Below are 20720 nucleotides of genomic sequence, written 5' to 3'. Positions count from 1 at the left end.
ATGGAGCCATCCGGTGGACGAACCACGAACGAGCGGGGTGCCACCTGCCGAAGAACCACAGCGGTTGCAGACCAGCCACCATCCGGAAGATGGATGCGGACGTTGTCATCTGGAGCCAGAGCAGGGAGATCAGCTGCACGGGAGTCATGAGCTGCCTTGTGCTGTGCACGAGACAGTTGCATTCGTTGAAGGACCGGAACGTGGTCGAGATCTGGGACATGAATGGACGGCACCGTCATCCTCAGGGTGCGACCCATGAGCAATTGGGCTGGCGACAGGCCAGTGGACAGTGGGGCGAGGTAGAAATCGGACCCAGCATCGGCAGCCTTGCAGAGGAGCCGTTTGACTATGTGGACGCCCTTCTCCGCTTTGTCGTTGGATTGGGGGTATAGGGGACTGGATGTCACACGCACAAAGTTGTACCTCCTGGCAAAGTTGGACCATTCCTCGCTTGCGAAGCAGGGGCCATTGTCCGACATCACAGTGAGTGGGATGCCGTGTCGAGCAAAGCTGTCCTTACAGGCACGGGTGACTGCAGACGATGTGATGTCGTGTAAATGTACCACCTCCGGGTAGTTTGTAAAGTAGTCTACAATCAGGACATAGTCCCTGCCCAGCGCGTGGAACAGGTCAATGCTGACCTTGGACCAAGGGGACGTGACCAACTCATGGGACTGTAGGGTCTCACGTGGTTGGGCCGGCTGGAAGCGCTGACAAGTGGGGCAGTTGAGCACTGTGTTGGCGATGTGGTCATTGCTGCCGGGCCAGTACACTGCATCTCGGGCCCGTCGGCGGCACTTCTCCACGCCAAGATGGCCCTCGTGTAGCTGTTCCAAGACAAGCTGGCACATGCTGTGCGGGATGACAATGGGGTCCAGTTTCAGGAGAACACCATCGACTACCGCCAGATCATCACTGATTTGTAGAACTGCGGGCATTGGCCCTTGGGCCACCCATCTGTTAGGTGGCGCATGACACACTGTAGCAAAAGGTCAGCCGCTGTCTCACGGCGAATTTGGACGAGGTATTCATCCGTGGCAGGTAGATTGGAGGCCACGAAGGCCACATGGGTGTCGACCTGGCAGACGAATCCCGCTGGGTCACATGGAGTGTTGACTGCCCTGGAGCGAGCGTTGGCAATGATGAGGTCTTTGCCCGTGAGTGAATACCAGCTGGAAGTCGTATCGCCGGAGCTTGAGCAGAATACGCTGGGGGTGAGGCGTCATGTCGTTCAAGTCTTTCTGGATTATATTGACCAGCGGGCGATGGTCGGTCTCGACGGTGAATTGGGGGAGGCCGTACACATAATCATGAAACTTGACGACACCAGTCAACAGGCCCAGGCACTCCTTTTCTATCTGCACGTAGCGCTGTTCCGTGGGGGGTCATGGCGCATGACGCATATGCAACAGGGGCCCATGATGAGGCCTCATCGCGTTGCAGGAGCACTGCCCCAATGCCAGATTGGCTGGCATCGGTCGAAATTTTTGTCTCTTTCGCTGGATCAAAAAAGGCTAAGACCGGTACCGTGGTGAGTTTGGTTTTGAGTTCTCTCCATTCGCGCTCGTGGGCAGGAAGCCACTGGAAGTCTGTCGTCTTCCTGACCAGGTTCCTGAGAGCCGTGGTATGAGAGGCGAGGTTAGGGATGAACTTACCTAGGAAGTTGACAATGCCCAGAAATCGGAGGACCGCCTTCTTGTCCTCTGGCGTTTTCATGGCTGTGATAGCAGCCACCTTGTCCGCATCCGGCCGCACACCCAACTGGGAGATGTGGTCCCCTAGGAACCGTCTGACCAAAGGAGCATTTGGCTCTGTTGAGGCGTAGGCCCTGCTCCCGTATGTGTTTGAACACACGCTGGAGGCGACTGACATGCTCCTGCGGGGTGGTGGACCAAATGATTATGTCGTTGACATAGATGTGAACACCTTTAATGCCTTCCATCATTTGTTCCATGATCCTGTGGAACACTTCTGAAGCCGATATGATCCCAAACGGCATCCTGTTGTAACAATATCTGCCAAAGGGGGTGTTAAAGGTACACAGTTTCCTGCTGGATTTGTTGAGCTGGATTTTCCAGAATCCTTTCGAGGTGTCAAGTTTGGTGAAGAGCTTAGCGCGAGCCATCTCGCATGTGATCTCTTCGCGCTTGGGAATTGGATAATGCTCCCTCATGATATTGCGATTCAGATCCTTGGGATCAATGCAAATTCTCAGCTCGGCGGAAGGCTTTTTTACACACACCATGGAACTGACCCAGTTGGTTGGTTCCGTAACTCTTGAGATCACTCCTTGGTCTTGGAGGTCCTGCAGCTGCTGCTTGAGGCGGTCCTTGAGGGGTGCTGGGACTCTGCGAGGTGCATGCACCATAGGCGTGGCGTTCTGTTTGAATACGATCTTGTACGTATATGGGAGCGTGCCCATGTCTTCGAAGACGTTGCGGTGCTGGTTGATGATGGCGTCGTGTTGCGCCCTGAAGTCAGCGTCCTGGAAGGCAGGCGTGTCATCAGGAGGGAGAGAGTGAACTCTTTGAATCAGGTTCAACAGCTTGCACGCCTGTGCGCCAAGCAGGGAGTCCTTCGAGGAGCCCACGATCTCGAAAGGAAGGATGGCTTTCCGTGACTTGTGCGTCACTTCAAGTTGGCACGAGCCGGTAGCAGGAATGATGTTGCCATTGTAGTCCAATAGCTGGCAGATGGAAGGATGGCTGGTTTGACACAAAGGCTTTGGAAAGCAGACCACGCCATGAGATTGGCGGAGGCACCAATGTCCAGGCGGAATCGTATTTGGGACTGGTTGACCGTCAGGGTGGCACACCACTCATCGTCTGGATCGATGCTGTATACCGACAGCGGCTGGTGTCTTTGCTTCGGGGACAACCTGTTTTTCGTTACGACACCGACTCGAAAAGGCGCCTTCGGGTCCTCGGTGTCACTGCTGTGTGGGAGGTCCGCATCGGACTCGGTGACCGTGGGTTGAATTGCCCGAACATTCCTGCGAGGCTGGCTGAAGCGATGGGAGTTGGCAGGCTGAGCTGCTCGACAGAAGGCAGCATAGTGGCCATGTCTTCCACATCGTAGACATTGTCGAGATTTTGCGGGGCATTGCCGCTTTAAATGGGCGGAGCCACAATTGACGCACATCGTGACGTCAGCACGTTCGCTGCGCCACCTCGCATGCGCGGTGTGGTCGTGCGTGGTGCGCGCCTGCGCATTACATTCCTCGACGTCGCCATCCCCTCGTTTGGTGCGTACAAGCGCGGGAGTCCGCGAAAAGCGCACAAAATGGCCACCCCTCATCCAGGCTGAGGTCCTGGAGGTGCTCAATCACTTGGACCCATTCCGCCTCGTGGGGACTTTGCCGCGCCATTTCAGCCGCTTGTATATGGGAATATCATGTAAGACACAGGTCTCAATGGCGGTCGCTACGGTGAGTTGCTTTACTTTGAGGAACTGCTGATGTAGGGGGTCCGACTGAACGCTGAAAACGATCTGGTCGCGTATCATGGAGTTGGAGGTGGGCCCGTAGCTGCAAGATTGCGCAAGGATGCGGTGGTGCGTGAGAAAGGATTGGAAAGGTTCATCCTTACCCTGCAAACGCTGCTGAAACACATGGCGTTCAAAACTTTCATTCACCTCCACGCTGCAGTGAGTGTCAAATTTGAGGAGGACCGTCTTGAACTTCGTCTTATCTTTATCATCTGCGAAGATGAGAGAGTTGAAAATGTGGATGGCATGGTCCCCGGCCGTGGAGAGGAGAAGAGCAATCTTTCTGGTGTCCGAGGCGCCCTCCCTGTCCGTGGCTTCGAGGTAGAGCTGGAAGCGCTGTTTGAAAATCTTCCAGTTGGCCCCGAGGTTGCTGGCGATGCGGAGCGGCGGCGGCGGGCTGATGTTGTCCATGTTGCAGGATGACTGAATGCTGGCGGAAGGCAGATCACTTGCAGGTAGGTCTAAGAAGTGCTAGTATCCCACCACCCCTGGTATCATGATGTGTTGGGTGTTCTGGATCACATACAGGTCACCAACACTTGAAATAGTGCAACACTATTTTCTTGAATCATTAACTGTTTAAACATACTTAGATTGTGGGTTTATACAATACTAGCTTTAGCTAAAGACCTCTGCCTTGTCCTAACCAGTCGATGCACTCAGCACATGGTGAATGTCTGTGTTGCAGGCTGTGAGCTCTGTCCTCCTAGCTAGCTCCAACTAGAATGAGCGGGAACTCTGATGCTCCCTGTCTTTATAGTGCATGTGCTCTCACTGGTGATTGGCTGTGGTGTTGTGTATGTTGATTGGTCCCACTGTGTGTCCATCAGTGTGTGTCTGCACCATGATATACTGGTGTATATTATGACACTAACTGCGTCTACTTTCTACCAAGGGAGCCTGTTCTATAGACAGACCACGCTCACTGAAATATTGAACATAAATTCCAAGCCTTGCTCGGGCCAGAGTCAGGGTTTTCAGCCAGTCTCCAAGTTTCTAGGTAATAGGGGCCTGTTTGAGAAGCCTGGACATGGCCTCCCCACTGCAGACTGGCCTTGCTTTCTACCTGGTTGCTGCAGCAGCCACAGGCCACTCTGTAGAATGACTCCTGCTGCCACCCACCCACTCCCACAGTGATGATCTGACTGCAAAAGCCACTTTTACATTTATATTTTAAAGAAGTTGGGGTGAGATCGCCTCCATTTTGAAGCGCCGCCTCCCTTACTTTCTATTGCAACCTACTCATCCTCTCTAGTTGGAAGGCCTCAAGTTGGATCTCCAGTTTAAAGGGCCCAGCTTGAACCATGCAACCTCTCAGGGGAAAAATCACAAAGAGTGGCTGGTTCCTCACAAAGTGCTGGGGTTTCACCCCATTTCAGCCTGACGGGGCTGGTTCAGAAGCCCGCAGGGAAAATGCTGCACAGGTTTCTGCAAATTAATTTTGAACTTAAATTCCACGCACAGGCTATGACAGGTGGTTTTACATTGCTTGGCAAAGATTGCGATGTGTAACATGTGTTGCTGTTATTTTTTGGAGATGTGGACAAATAATTAAATATTTACTGTCTTTTCCTGCTGAAATGTTCCGTATACTATGAACCATTATTCAAATTCTGAAATATATTGCTCACAAAATCTCTCCAGTTGACAATGCCATTGCTTTCTCTTGCAGATTATTTTCTATTACCATATGGCTGGAGATATTATTGGATCATTAACAGTGTACCAAGTGACCTTATCAGGTTATCGCACATTGCTTTTCAACTTAACTGGAGACCAAGGCCATTACTGGCAGAGAGCTGATATCGCCTTCAGTGCTGGTGAAGACTTTGAAATAATGTTGGAAGGATGGGTCGCAAAGGGGTCAAGAGGAGTCATAGCACTTGATGACATCACCTTCACAAAAGAATGCATCCATTCTTCCTCTGCATTTCATACAGAATCGACTCCACTTCCTCCAACAAGTATGTGATAGCCACTTAAACCATGTAGCCGCATTTCCATGTTAATTAGAACAAGTCACCTAGATCACTTCAGAATATTTGGCTCTTATTAAAATTGGACTGTACGGTGCTTTCAACGCGACAAATTAGATTTTGATAGGGGCCATGTTTTCGCTACTGAAGTGGCGAGCTTGAGTCAGGAAAGCAACTCACCTTTTAAAGGTCACTGTTAGACCCAGTTTTCCCTTCAGTGAGGTGTGGGTGAGATAGACACATGTCTGCTGACCCGCGCAGATTGCAGACAGCCACAACAAGAGATTACACATTTTTTCCTCTGAGATATGCCCAGAAAATTGGCATTTTGGGGGATGCAGAGCAGAAAAATAAATGGCAATAACTTGAATATGAAGTCTACTCAGAGTTGCCATTCAGTTTGTATTCAAATTATTTTCAAAAGCAGACAAACTTACATATTTCATCTGTTGTTTGCCTTATATGACCATTCTTTGTGCAAGCCAGTCACTGTCTCCCACCTTTGTCATTTTCCAGCACAGTCCAATCTCCTTTCCTCAGTAAGAAGACTTACAACACCAGGTTAAAGTCCAACAGGTTTGTTTCAAATCACTAGCTTTCGGAGCACTGCTCCTTCCTCAGGTGAATGAAGAGGTATGTTCCAGAAACATATATACAGACAAAGTCAAAGATGCAAGACAATGCTTTGAATGCGAGCATTTGCAGTTAATTAAGTGTTTACAGATCCAGAGATAGGGGTAATCCCAGGTTAAAGAGATGTGAATTGTCTCAAACCAGGACAGTTGGTAGGATTTTGCAAGCCCAGGCCAGATGGTGGGGGGTGAATGTAATGCAACATGAATCCAAGGTCCCAGTTTAGGCCGTATTCATGTGTGCGGAACTTGGCTTTAAGTTTTTGCTTGGCGATTCTGCGTTGTCACGTGTCCTGAAGGCCACCTTGGAGAATGCTTACCCGAAGATCAGGGGCTGAATGCCCTTGACTGCTGAAGTGTTCCCCGACTGAAAGGGAACATTCCTGCCTGCCATTCGCGCAATGTCCGTTCATCCATTGTCGCAGCATCTGCATGGTCTCGCCAATGTGCCATGCTTCGGGACATTCTTTCTGCAGCGTATGGGGTAGACAACGTTGGCCGAGTCGCACTAGTATGTACCGCGTACATGGTGGGTGGTGTTCTCACGTGTAATGGTGGTATCCATGTCGATGATCTGGCACGTCTTGCAGAGATTGCTATGGCAGGGTTGTGTGGTGTCGTGGTCGCTGTTCTGAAGGCTGGGTAGTTTGCTGCAAACAATGGTTTGTTTGAGGTTGCGCGGTTGTTTGAAGGCAAGTAGCGGGGGTGTGGGGATGACCTTGTCAAGATGATCGTCTTCATTGAAGACTCGTTGAAGGCTGCGTAGAAAATATCGTAGTTTCTCCGCTCTGGGGAAGTACTCTGTCGGTTGTGTCCTGTGTTTGCCTTCTGAGGAGGTCGGTGCGGTTTTATGCAGTGGCGCGTTGGAACCGTCGATCGATGAGTCGAGCGCCATATCCCGTTCTTAAGGGGCATCTTTCAGCGTCTGTAGATGTCTGTTACGCTCCTCCTCGTCTGAGCAGATCCTGTGTATATAGAGGGCTTGTCCATAGGGGTTGGCTTCTTTAATGTGTTTAAGGTGGAAGCTGGAGAAGTGGATATTGTGAGTTTGTCCGTGGGCTTGCGGTAAAGCGAAGTGCTGAGGTGACCGTCCTTGATGGAGATGAGTGTGTCCAAGAATGCAACCGATTTTGGAGAGTAGTCCATGGTGAATCTGATGGTGGGATGAAACTTATTGATGCCATCGCGTAATCGTTTCAGCGATTCTTCGCTGTGGGTCCAAAGGAAAAAAATGTCATCGATGTATCTGGTGTGTAACGTCGGTTGAAGGTCCTGTGCGGTGAGGAGGTCTTGTTCAAACTTGTGCATGAAGATGTTGCGATGTTTGCGAAATCCTACCAACTGTCCTGGCTTGAGACAATTCATACCTCTTTAACCTGGGATTGTCCCTCTCTCTGGATCTGGAAAGACTTAATTACCTGCAAATGCTCGCATTCAGAGTATCGTCTTGCATCTTTGACTTTGTCTCTATATATGTCTCTGGAACCTACCTCTTCATTCACCTGAGGAAGGAGCAGTGCTCCGAAAGCTAGTGATTTGAAACAAACCTGTTGGACTTTTACCTGGTGTTGTAAGACGTCTTACTGTGCTCACCCCAGTCCAACACCAACATCTCCACATCATCCTTTCCTCAGGGCAGGGAGCCATAACTTTGAGCATTTCTGACACAACTAGTCTGGCCACCCATCCAAACATTTGGCTGAACCATGTTATTTTGTTTTTGTGCCTTGCTCTCTTTATCCAAAATGTTTAATTCTTCAAGCTAAATCGCTGGCTTTGAAAGCAGACCAAGGCAGGCCAGCAGCACGGTTCAATTCCCGTACCAGCCACCCCGAACAGGCACCGGAATGTGGCGACTAGGGGCTTTTCACAGTAACTTCATTTGAAGCCTACTTGTGACAATAAGCGATTTTCATTTCATTTTCATTTTCATTTCATTTCTTGTCTATGACTCATCTGTTGGGATCATGGTGGATCAACAGGAAGACCCTCACAGAAATTCATCCCCCAGTATAACTAACTTAAAAATAATTTAGTTATGGATTAATTTAAGCATATTCACCTCAACAAATCTCAAAATTAATAAGAAATATTGAAGTTTAACATCAGTTGTTATATGGCAGTTAACCATGCAGCTGTGTGTTGCAATGCATGCTAAGGTTTTTTGACATTTTACTTTATATGCTGTATACAAATGTAATATTTTTCTACCATACTCCAGTGAATCCAGTGCACAAAAACAAAATGGATTCGACTCACATCTGTAACAGTTCCATTTACACTTTTTTCCCCATCATATTATGGAGGTAAACTGTTTTATTTAGGATACTGATAAAATGTTGTGCTTTGGGAAGTTGGTGCTCCTTTCAGTCTCCACCTGGGGCACTCCAACACATTGAGAACTGTAATAAACTAAATATTAATATTCAAAATGAATGAAAATCAGCCACAGACTGAGAGGAGTTGGCTTCTCAGAAAATCTTTGCGGTTTTCATCCAATTTATTTATTGTTCAAAGAATTTAATTCTGTTGAAATAGAGGCAATAGTTTTACTGTTGTTTATGCTCAGCTGAAAAGAACAAATTTCATAGTGCTTTTATCCTGATGTTAGTTAACCGTGTCTCATTCATTGTAAAACATTGTAAGCTAAAGAAAAGGTTGGGGAGGGGGAATTTTGAAGGAGACATTTTTCATGTTCTAGAGAAATTGTAAACCCAAAATAGAGTGAAGTAAAGCAACAACACTAAAAGCCCCTGGTGAATCATAGCGTTGTATCATAAAATGATCACCGCACAGCAGGCCTTTAGTCCTTTGTGTCCACAAGCGGCCTATTTAAGTTTGGCATTGACCGTGTACAGTCATGGTCAGATGCTTTCATGAATGCACTATTAGAAGTCTGTTTCTGCCAACAATAGTCAATCCAAATAGTGAAGCATGTTGAGGGTCACAAAATTTTAACTTACTAAAGGCAGGTGATAATTTTAGTACATAGCAAGAAGCTGTCTCTGGTTAGATGTATCTTTTGTTTAGTTATAGTATCAACTTAGAAAAAAGCACTTTAAAACAACAAAAAGTTTGGAAATATATTAAAGGCTAACCTATTACATTGTAGAACTAACATGGCAACAATATCAAATTGAAAGTGGAAAGAATCATCCACCACCCTTTTACAAATCCTGTCTTTAAAGATTAGAAACAGTTGGTCATTTATAGAAAAGCTTCTGGATCATGCTAAGGCTCAAGTATTGGAGCTTGGACTATTCCTCAAAATCATATTCAGAGGCAATTTTGATTGATATTCACATGGTCAATGGAGGATGAACAAAGCTGATGGTGTCCAATTATGTAAATTTGACTGCTAGTATCAAGGAGTAGAATTCTCAATTGCAGCTAAAATTTCTAAACCTAATTTTAAAAGAAATATAAACTAGTTTTGGATTATTGTTTTCAGCATAATCACCTTAATGGATGGAAATACAGTATTGGCAAAATTGATATCAAACAAATGTATTTAAACTTGTGCATGATAACTGAAGAGGCATTTGTGAAAATGGGAATAGCAAATGGCACATTATACTTGATGGGTTATTGGGTGTCAAAAACGCAATTAAAAAGCTGAATATGGAAATGTTCAAGAATATTAAATGAACCATAATTTATAATTGAAAAGTATTCACTTTGTTATGGCTTGGTTAAGAGGACTGTTGTCAGGGAAACTAGCACGGGGTCCAGTACTGGGACTTTTCATGAACCAGAGGGTTTGAATGGACCCCTGGAGCAACAGGAATATACCTGGAGGCAAAACGCAATTGCAAAATTTCCCTCGCCCAGGATAAGCATCTCAGAGCCTCAAAAAAATACATGAATCTTTTAGATTTTTCTCCAGAGGTCCCTCTATTAGAGAAATTCAAGTGTATATAGAGCGTGAGGGTGCACCACTCCAAGAGGCAAGGCAGGGAGGGAGGTCTCCATGAATTACCACAGCCTGTACAGGAATCAAACCTGAGCTCTTGGCATCATTCTGCATCACGCTCTCGCCATCTAGCCGACTGAGCTCCCCTGTTTAATAAAAGCATTTAAATATAAAGTAACATGTGAATGAGTGCACAACATGGTGTTGCTTCATCTTTGGAGATGTGGGATGTCCCTGGTGTGATCTGTGTAGTTGATTTCAGTTAGGGTGCTGGTAGAGAAATTTGCCTCTGTGTCCCAAGGCTGGAAACTATTAAAATTAATTAAGGGCCCCATACAATGTTGTTGTCAGCTAGAATGTGTTGGCAATAGCAGAGAACTGGATCAGGCACAGCTGGTTTTATTCCACAGTGAAATAGCTTGACAATGCCTACCGCAGAGAAAAATCACTGATGTTGGTGAGGTACCAGAAACTTGATTTAAAACTTTCAACTAATGCAGCACACTGCTGTGGTAAAATGGGAGAGGATCGTGACATTTTTTGGTGTTGCTTAGGAGGGCAGTTTGGTTATGTTGCAAATTTGTGGGTGGCAAGCAGAATTTCTTGTACTTACTGTCCCATTAATTTCTTTGAAATTAAAACTTCTGAGTGCAGATTGTTTAATATAAATGGGTTATTCTAGCATTTCAGAATAATCAAATGATTGAGCCAGCAGTTTGGAAATTTACATTTTATAGGTCATAGTAAGTTGTCACTTAGTTAAGTCGTTACTGGGGTAAGAAGTCTTCACGGCATCACTACAAACAAGAATTTTCCTTTCGAGATTCCCTTCTGTTGGTAGCATTCAATGGCATAAAGAGCCCTGAGGCAATAATAAATGTATTAATGGAAGCAGGTACCACTGAAAGCTACACAGCCCAACATCCATTAACTGCAAGTGACACTTCAGTGATCCCTTCATAACCTGCTTCAACTTATCCACGGGAATTCCTTGTTTTTTTCAGGATCCTGCCCAGAAGGTTATTTGGAGTGCCTGAATGGAAACTGTTACCACCCAGAACAGAGGTGTGATTTTGTAAATGACTGCAGTGATAACACAGATGAGAAAGAATGTGGAACATCTTGCACCTTTGAAAGTGGGCAATGCGGTTGGAAAAATTCCCCTGCGGATAACTTTGATTGGATCTTGGGGCAGGGTTCCTTTCAGAGTCTGCGGCCGACAAGCGATCAGAGCCTTGGAAATGAGAATGGTAATTAAGGAATTTGTGTCGCATTTTAATATACTATAAAGGAAGATGATAACTGTTTGAAAGTGTGATTACTGAATATGTTTGGCAAATCTTTTGCAATTATTTGCCAGGATCTTGATGTGATGACACATTTAATGCTCAAATGCCTGCCACAGTAATATTTGTGTGAAATATTAATTCAAAAAAAGGGTGACGTCTCACTGTTCTTCCTCAAAATAATGACAATTCCCCTTTTATTATTCACCTGTGTGCTTTCTGTCTTATTAGATCCCGTTAAACAATGAAACCAAACTATTTAAATGCAGCAATGAAAGTTGGGTTCAATATGACAACTAGCGATGGGAATGACAAATTGACAGCCAAGCTGAAGGATATTTTTTGATAAACAAGACTATACATGATCTCCTTATCATTGCTATTGCCTTTATGATTAAACAAAAAAAATTTGTCCCATGTTTATAGTAAATTGCTACTTATAAAACCAAAATGGCAATTATTTCAATTTATATGAGACCAAATTAATTCTCAACTGACAATATTTTCATAGAAGTCGCTAAAGCCATAATCATGGCCTATCAATTTGAGGTGGGCACGCATGTTGTACTGGTATTAAACAAGTCCCTAACCCTCCAAATGTTGGGCAGGAAGACTTTGTTTCATACCTTCTGGGAATGTAGCATCTGCCTTGTTGGTGTAGGCAAAAGGATGGGTGTTTAGGATCCACATCTGAAACAGGCATTCGGTTCTTATAAAAATGAGGGACCTAACATTTGTTTCAGATCCCCTTTTCCATATTCGTTTCCTCTGAACTAGCTGCATTCAGAAATAACTAGAGGCGAAATGTTCCTTCACATAGTGTCGCTGCTAGTGGCACATTGCATCTAGAGGATAGACAGCGCTGCCGGATGCTTCCTTCATGGCTCAAACAGAATTCTTCAATGATCTCAATGAGAAAATCCATGCAGTTGCTACCGATGTGGTCTGTGGTACTGACGGCCATCCCTCCACTAGGATACTGATGCGAGTTTTCATAGTGGCACTGAAAGTGATGCTGCGCAAGCAATTTTCTTCTCGCAGATCTATCTGTAGTCGAACATGCCATCGTCAAAGGGACTATCCCAGACCAACACCAAATAACAAGTTTATTAAAAATGTGGAGCTGGCAGTTGCAGCAGTGCTCCTCGTGGCTCCACAATCAAATCATGTTTTACAGTTGTTCATTGTTAGATGCTACAACCCCCTTTCCCAATTGCTACCATCGCTCTTCTGATCCCAGCCACTTCTAACTTCCCGTGCAGCTCTGGCCAATGCTCCACTTGGGACACTAATAGAGATTATTATGCACCTCTCTCCTAGACCCCTTTAAGGGTTTCTCATCAGTGATAAAGAGGCCCAATATGCGTATCTTGGTTCAATCCATTCAGGTCACACGTTAAATAGATAAGGAGAAAACACCTTTCACGACCATAGGACATTCTAAAGCGTTTTGCTGCCAATGAAGTACTTTTGTAGTGTAGTCACTGTAATAATGTCGGAAATACAGCAGCCAATTTATGCGCAGCAAACTTCCAGAAAAGTATTATGATAATTACCAGTACATCTGTCTCTGTGATGTTGTTTGAGGGATAAATATTGGTCAGGACACAGGGGAAATCTCTTCTGCTTTTTTCCGGCTGGTGCCAAGGGATTTTTTTACATCTACTGAAGGGGCAGTCAGGGTCTTGATTTAACATTTCATTTGACCTCCAACAGTACCATACTCAGATGTCTGCTTTGATGTTTCTGCACATAAGACCATAAGACCATAAGACATAGGAGCGGAAGTAAGGCCATTCGGCCCATCGAGTCCACTCCACCATTCAATCATGGCTGATTTCAACTCCATTTACCCGCTCTCTCTCCATAGCCCTTAATTCCTCGAGAAATCAAGAATTTATCAACTTCTGTCTTAAAGACACTCAACGTCCCGGCCTCCACCGCCCTCTGTGGCAATGAATTCCACTGACCCACCACTCTTTGGCTGAAGAAATTTCTCCTCATCTCTGTTCTAAAGTGACTCCCTTTTATTCTAAGGCTGTGCCCCCGGGTCCTAGTCTCCCCTGCTAATGGAAACAACTTCCTTACGTCCACCCTATCTAAGCCATTCATTATCTTGTAAGTTTCTATTAGATCTCCCCTCAACCTCCTAAACTCCAATGAATATAATCCCAGGATCCTCAGACGTTCATCGTATGTTAGGCCTACCATTCCTGGGATCATCCGTGTGAATCTCTGCTGGACCCGCTCCAGTGCCAGTATGTCCTTCCTGAGGTGTGGGGCCCAAAATTGCTCACAGTATTCTAAATGGGGCCTAAACTAATGCTTTATAAAGCTTCAGAAGTACATCCCTGCTTTTATATTCCAAGCCTCTTGAGATAAATGACAACATTGCATTTGCTTTCTTAATTACGGACTCAACCTGCAAGTTTACCTTTAGAGAATCATGGACTAGGACTCCCAAGTCCCTTTGCACTTCAGCATTATGAATTTTGTCACCGTTTAGAAAATAGTCCACGTCTGTATTCATTTTTCCAAAGTGCAAGACCTCGCACTTGCCCACGTTGAATTTCATCAGCCATTTCTTGGACCACTCTCCTAAACTGTCTAAATCTTTCTGCAGCCTCCCCACCTCCTCCATACTACCTGCCCCTCCACCTATCTTTGTATCATCGGCAAACTTAGCCAGAATGCCCTCAGTCCCGTCATCTAGATCGTTAATATATAAAGAGAACAGCTGTGGCCCCAACACTGAACCCTGCGGGACACCACTCGTCACCGATTGCCATTCCGAAAAAGAACCTTTTATCCCAACTCTCTGCCTTCTGCCTGACAGCCAATTGTCAATCCATGTTAGTACCTTGCCTCAAATACCATGGGCCCTTATTTTACTCAGCAGTCTCCCGTGAGGCACCTTATCAAAGGCCTTTTGGAAGTCAAGATAGATAACATCCATTGGCTCTCCTTGGTTTAACCTATTTGTTATCTCTTCAAAGAACTCTAACAGGTTTGTCAGGCACGACCTCCCCTTACTAAATCCATGCTGACTTGTCCTAATCCGACCCTGCACTTCCAAGAATTTAGAAATCTCATCCTTAACAATGGATTCTAGAATCTTGCCAACAACCGAGGTTAGGCTAATTGGCCTATAATTTTCCATCTTTTTCCTTGTTCCCTTCTTGAACAGGGGGGTTACAACAGCGATTTTCCAATCCTCTGGGACTTTCCCTGACTCCAGTGACTTTTGAAAGATCATAACTAACGCCTCCACTATTTCTTCAGCTATCTCCTTTAGAACTCTAGGATGTAGCCCATCTGGGCCCGGAGATTTATCAATTTTAGACCTCTTAGTTTCCCTAGCACTTTCTCCTTTGTGATGGCTACCATATTCAACTCTGCCCCCTCAGTCTCCGGAATTGTTGGGATATTACTCATGTCTTCTACTGTGAAGACTGATGCAAAGTACTTATTCAGTTCCTCAGCTATTTCCTTGTCTCCCATCACAAAATTACCAGCGTCATTTTGGAGCGGCCCAATGTCAACTTTTGCCTCCCGTTTGTTTTTAATGTATTTAAAGAAACTTTTACTATCATTCCTAATGTTACTGGCTAGCCTACCTTCAAATTTGATCCTCTCTTTCCTTATCTCTCTCTTTGTTATCCTCTGTTTGTTTTTGTAGCCTTTGTGCGCTTGAACCCACAACATTTTGGCTCACAGGCAAGATTGCTGCCAACCGAGCCTCCTGCATGCCCATTTTGGGTGTGTACAGATTTTTCCCTCTATGCACCAAACCAAAGGGAAATATTCATATTTATTTTTACTACTGCAACAAACCTGAGCATTCTTCTGTGCTTGTCACAAATTGTGTCAGATGAGCCACTGTCAACTGAACAATATGCTGAATTCTAGACCTGCTCTTGAAGATGCGATATGTGCCACTTATAGCAAAGTGAGTTTCCATAGGAGCGACATACCATATGGTTGTGATAATTATGTTAAGGATTTTAATTAAAAATTGGGCGCAATTTAATGGGAAAAAACCAGAGTCCTGATTTGGGCGCATTTAGCGGCGTAAGTTGGCGGTTCCGGCAGCGCCGACACCGACTCTGCTATTAAACAGGACCTTGGGATTTTGGGGGGCTCGTCGAGGAAATCCCCACCGAGCCGCACTTACATTAATTTCCTGCACTGACAAACTTTTTTAAAGGCACTGCTGGGGTGCTTGAGGGGCACTGCCATGCTGGTAGGGGCACTGCTAGGCTGCCAGGCTGGCAGTGCCAAGGTGCCCGAGTGGCATCTGGAGTGCCGGTGTACTACCCTGCCCAGAGCCCAATGACCCAGGGGCCTCCAATATCCTGGAAACCCCCCCAGATGTTGTTACGTTTATTCACGTTTGGTGGACCAGCGCTAAATGATGTCACGGCGAGGTCTCTGAGGCACGGACGTTCAATGACATGCATTGGGAGACTCCGACCCGATTATTTTTAAGTGAGTTTAACTGCACACTTAAATATGCAAATCGCGTTAGATCTCACAAGGCGTCGTAAATCCCGTGTGAGGCATCTTGCGAGATTTACTGGCCTCGTCACATCACCGAGTCGGGCGCGACAAGGCCGTATGATGGCTGCCAATTGTTTATCTAATGCGAAGGCAGAGGCTTCTGATACAGTCACAAGCCGCCCCTTGATATCTGCTTAGGTGTTGCTTAAGCGTTGCTCAGGTTGGTGTTGCTTAGGTCAGTGTTTTTCAAATTATTTTCCACAGGATCCACTTTTGCCAACCGGCTGAATTCCGCGACCCACGCCAGCCGACCTTCATGACCCACGCCACATTTGTTTACCTTTAATGTGAAAGAGGAGCCTGCTTGGTTCTCACAATCTCACTCTAATCAGTTTCACAGGGGAAGAGGGCAATGCATATATGAGGTGTAGACTTCAGCCAGTTCCTTTGAGCCGTCTTCATCTTTGTGGGAATGAAAAGTCCAACCTCGAACATGTAGATCATCGTGAAGGGCAGTAGCAACAAAATACTTGTTTTACTCAGCACTGGATTATCCTGGGAGATGTTACTCCAGAATTCTGACAGCCTCCATGGCTTTTGGCATGTTTTCAATTTGGTATCACAATTCAGGAAGAGCAACTTTGGGTGAGGTGATCCGTCCCGCCATGCCACATTTCTGCCTCACCCCGCTGGTGGGATACTCCGTTACGCCGGCCGGTCAATGGGGTTTCCCATTGTGGGGCAGCCCCACGCTGTCAGGAAATCACCGGGGCTGCTGGCAAAACGGAGCATCCCGCCCGTTGTCTTTTCACTTAGAGTCAGCTGTAATAAATAACTGACTCTGGGATCTCAACCGCCAAAGACATTTTTCACCCACTACTTCTCTTTTAAAATCTGAAACATCTCCTCTCATTTGCAGTACTTCCCTGCATATAACACACATGGGCTTTGCATCCTTATTTGGATTGGCACAATTGACAAAACCATAAATCAAGAAATCATCTTGATACTCCTTTGTTCCCTGGTTAAGTTTCTTCTTTGTAGGCTGTTCCCCAGAGGCCCTGAAGCTTAGTATAGACCTAACACGAGCACTACTCTGAACTCCTCTGGACTCTATTGAGCAGCTCACTCCAGCAGATTCTGTTGTGAGATCCTGTCCAGTAAACTGTCTATTTTTGTCTCTGCCCATACATTACTTGTAAGAAAATGATTCATCTTCACTGCCCCCTTGCCTGGCTTGCCAGCAGCTAGAAAATGGAATAAGCTCTCCTCCATGATTTGGTGGCAAAAGCACGTACACAGAGGGTGTTTGACGTCAAGTGTACGGGCAGGGCACATGACCTGCTCACTGCTGCCACTTCCTGCAGGAGACTGCACACAGTCTAATTTCTTCTCATTTAAAAGGCGGCACCAGTCGTCATTCTCAATTAAAATGCCGGTAGAGACCGTTGGGCACTTCTCTCGCGATCGGGACCACCCAGAAACATGGTGACCGATTGCTGCGTGACCCTCCTGACACCCACCCCTGATCCACCTTCAGGTCATGACCCACACCTTGAAAATATCACATTCAAGCAGCTGTTGCAGAAACTCTACCCCACCAACTGTTAGAGTTATCTATCATTGGGGTATGCTGTGTGTTCACGATCTGGTGAACGTATGGTCACGGTTAGTTGAACAGCTCTTGGATGATTCCTTATCCTGGATTGTGCCAACTAATCTATGCATAAACTCTTAATATTTAGGGAAACGGTGTTTTCTGTGCAAAACAACGGCACAGAGGAGTTGTTTTGAAGATTCTTAAACATGTGAATATTTTCTGCACATATCAGACATGCTCCAAAGCAAAAAAAATCAAATCATGCAGATTAAAGGTTTCCTTACCAACTACATGATTTTTAAAGCATTAAATACTTTCCCATTACAGCCATCATCCACCTGCTTTGAGTCCTGAGGCAAGAATAGATGGTGTGCTGAATGTAGAGATAACTGATTAGTGTGCTAGCTGTTTAGCAAACACTGCACTCACCAGCACAGAACAGGAGCAGACTTTAACAGGCAGCTAGTGAATGTATTGAGATGGTCAACAGTAGGTTTCAAATCGTGAGCTGGGTACAATAATCTACTGCATTTTTCTCAATTAAAATTTATTAACATCTGGTTAGAAGCAGCATGACAGCAAAAAGCTTCATTTAAGATTTTGACAACTTGGCAGAATAATTGATCATTCAGCATTAGTGCAGCTAGCCATGGTTATGCTTTCCGTGTTTCCATTATTTCATAGCCCTTGTGCCCGGTGATCAATGGGACTGGTGCAGAGCTGGCTGCCAAGCCTCCACTAGTCCCACAGCGTATCTGTGTGTGTATATATTTATGTCACTTTCTTTATGGAAGTACCTGCTTTACTGGTTGATTTTAACAATTTCCAGGTCAAAGATACTGCATTGCCTGTTTGTCCATGCTCTGAGGAAGGCCTTTGCAAGATTCTCCATCCATTTTGTAAAATGTGTGATTGACAGCTGTGGCTGTAAAGGACTGTATTTAAAATTTAATTGAAAAAAAATGTTTTGATGAGGTTAAAAACCTCCTGGGTTATTGCCAAAACCAGGTGAAAAGTGTATAAAGACCAACAGATCGAGTGTTAAGAGGCCGCTCAAAACATAGTGAGGGAACAAGCAATTGCTTTTCATGGGACTTTGGCACCAGTTCTGGACATTTTAAGAGTCAACCATATTGCTGTGGATCTGGAGACACATGCAATGAAAATGAAAAATGAAATGGAATGAAAATTGCTCATTCTCACAAGTAAGCTTCAAATAAAGTTACTGTGAAAAGCCCCGAGTCGCCACATTTCGGCGCCTGTTCAGGGAGGCTGGGACGGGAATTGAACCGTGCTGCTGGCCTGCCTTAAAAGCCAGCTATTTAGCCCTGTGCTAAACCAGCCCCCCATGTAGGTAGGCATGATGGGTTTTTACCACAATTGACAATGGTTTCATGGTCATCATTAAGCTCTTAACTCCAGATTTTTATTGGATTCAAATTTCACCATCTGTCCTGGTGGGATTCGAAACCGGTCCCCAGAGCATTAACCTGGATCTCTCGATTGCTAGACAATGCCATTATGCTGCCTCCTCACTGGCTGCATCTGAACTGGAATGGGGCCAGTTTTCTAGCCAAAGCGGTAAATAGGGAGATAGGAACAGCTTAAATTGCCCCTTAGTGTCCAAAGGTTAGATGGGGTTACAGGGTTATGGGGATAGGGCGGGGCAATGGATCTAGGTAGGGTGCTCTTTCAGAGGGTCAGTGTAGACTCGAAGGGCCAAATGGCTTCTTTTTCCACTGTAGGGTTTCTATGATTCTATGATTGACAGCTGATGGCTACTGAAACAATGCTAAATGCTTTCTGTGATTGGAAAAAAGGGAGTTTAGAGTAAGAAGGTCACTTCAAGGTTCAAACAGGTCAGACAAGAATGAAGGACTGGATTCTCCATCAGCGGGATCCTCCATTCCGCCGGCAGCGCACTCATTCCCACGGATTTCCCGACGGCGTGAGGGTGCCCACAATGGGAAAACCCATTGGGCGACTGCCGGGACAGAGAATTCCGCTGCCGGCGGGGGCGGGTCACACCAGAAAACGATGCAACGGGATGGAGAATCCAGCCCGAAGACAGAGGTTGCCTGAGATCACCATGCTAAGAAGGATGTTCAGGACGGCCAGAGCTGGAAGAGGCAGTTCAGACATGGGACTCCCATCCCGAGGGATCAAACCCTTGCCCACCCAGCAGCCAGGACCCTTTGGGATCCTTCCTCTGCAGCCGAGCAGCGGCAGAGATGCACATGTGCAATAGGCTGAACTCCTTGACCCCCCCCCCCCCCCCCCCACCCCCCACCCACCCCTCCCCGAGGGTTCCAGCGTGCCAGGACAGGACTGCGTTTATTCACATTTAAACATACATTTAAGCCATAAGACAAGATTTCTGAGTTCTTCCTTTCTCAGTTGATTTTTTAAATACAAAATGAATAGCTTCCCTACCTCCAATAGCCGTACATTTAAGTCATAAACAACAAGACTTCTGAGTTCCTCCTTTCTCATTTAATTTTTATACAAAATGAATAGCTGCGATTTGGCCAAGATACAGAATGGTCTATTTAGGGGAATGCAAATGTATTGAAGGCCATTTGAAAAGCATGTGGTAGTTCCTTCTTAATAACCAAGTAAATTAACAACCCGGAACAATTTTTATTGTGATTGTAACAGTATAAAGCAATTACATCTCTTTCATTAATGAAGGAGTAGAACTACAAACAATTGCAGCCATGCGCCGCAGTCGCACTGATATTAAAGGCAAGAATGCATCCCATAAAATCATATCACAATCAATGTGATGAAATATTGAAGACGACCTCAGACAAAATTCTGCACAAAGTGGGCTGCAAGGTGCCAACACAGGACCGATGTAAACTATTATTATGTAATAATTATTTTTGAAATAACTCTTTTTCAAAAAGCACAAAATCCACGTTTTATGTTAAACCACTTCATAGAATTAAATCATAGAATTTACAGTGCAGAAGGAGGCCATTCAGCCCATCGAGTCTGCACCGGTTCCTGGAAAGAGCACACTACCAAAGCCCACACCTCCACCCTATTCACATAACTCAGTACCAAGCCCACACCTCTACCCTATTCCCATAACCCAGTAACCCCACCCGACATAAAGGGCAATTTTGGACACGAAGGGCAATTTAGCATGGCCAATCCACTTAACTTGCACATCTTTGGACTGAATGACCTTCAATTCACTAATTTAACTGATTGTGTATCAGAATTCCCAATGTATGATTGCGATGGGGCAACATTCCCTGCCAAGATATGCTTTTGTAAAGTTTATCAAAATGGGCAGAATGTGTGGCTGTTGGTAGGCTG

General features: G+C 45.5%; 1 protein-coding gene across 1 annotated transcript in view; it reads left to right on the top strand.

Moving 5' to 3' along the window:
* The window catches only part of LOC140425847 (MAM and LDL-receptor class A domain-containing protein 1-like), a 659308-nt gene that overhangs the window by 364517 nt on the left and 274071 nt on the right, over positions 1 to 20720 (top strand). The window contains exons 27-28 of the mRNA XM_072510232.1: positions 5159 to 5450; positions 11012 to 11257. Coding sequence (XP_072366333.1) covers positions 5159 to 5450; positions 11012 to 11257 — 538 coding nt within the window. The remainder of the gene's footprint in view (positions 1 to 5158; positions 5451 to 11011; positions 11258 to 20720) is intronic.

Source organism: Scyliorhinus torazame, chromosome 6 (assembly GCF_047496885.1).
Source record: "Scyliorhinus torazame isolate Kashiwa2021f chromosome 6, sScyTor2.1, whole genome shotgun sequence".
Lineage (NCBI taxonomy): Eukaryota > Metazoa > Chordata > Chondrichthyes > Carcharhiniformes > Scyliorhinidae > Scyliorhinus > Scyliorhinus torazame.
The sequence above is the reverse complement of the archived record's forward strand: the minus strand, read 5'-3'. Positions and strand labels throughout refer to the sequence as shown.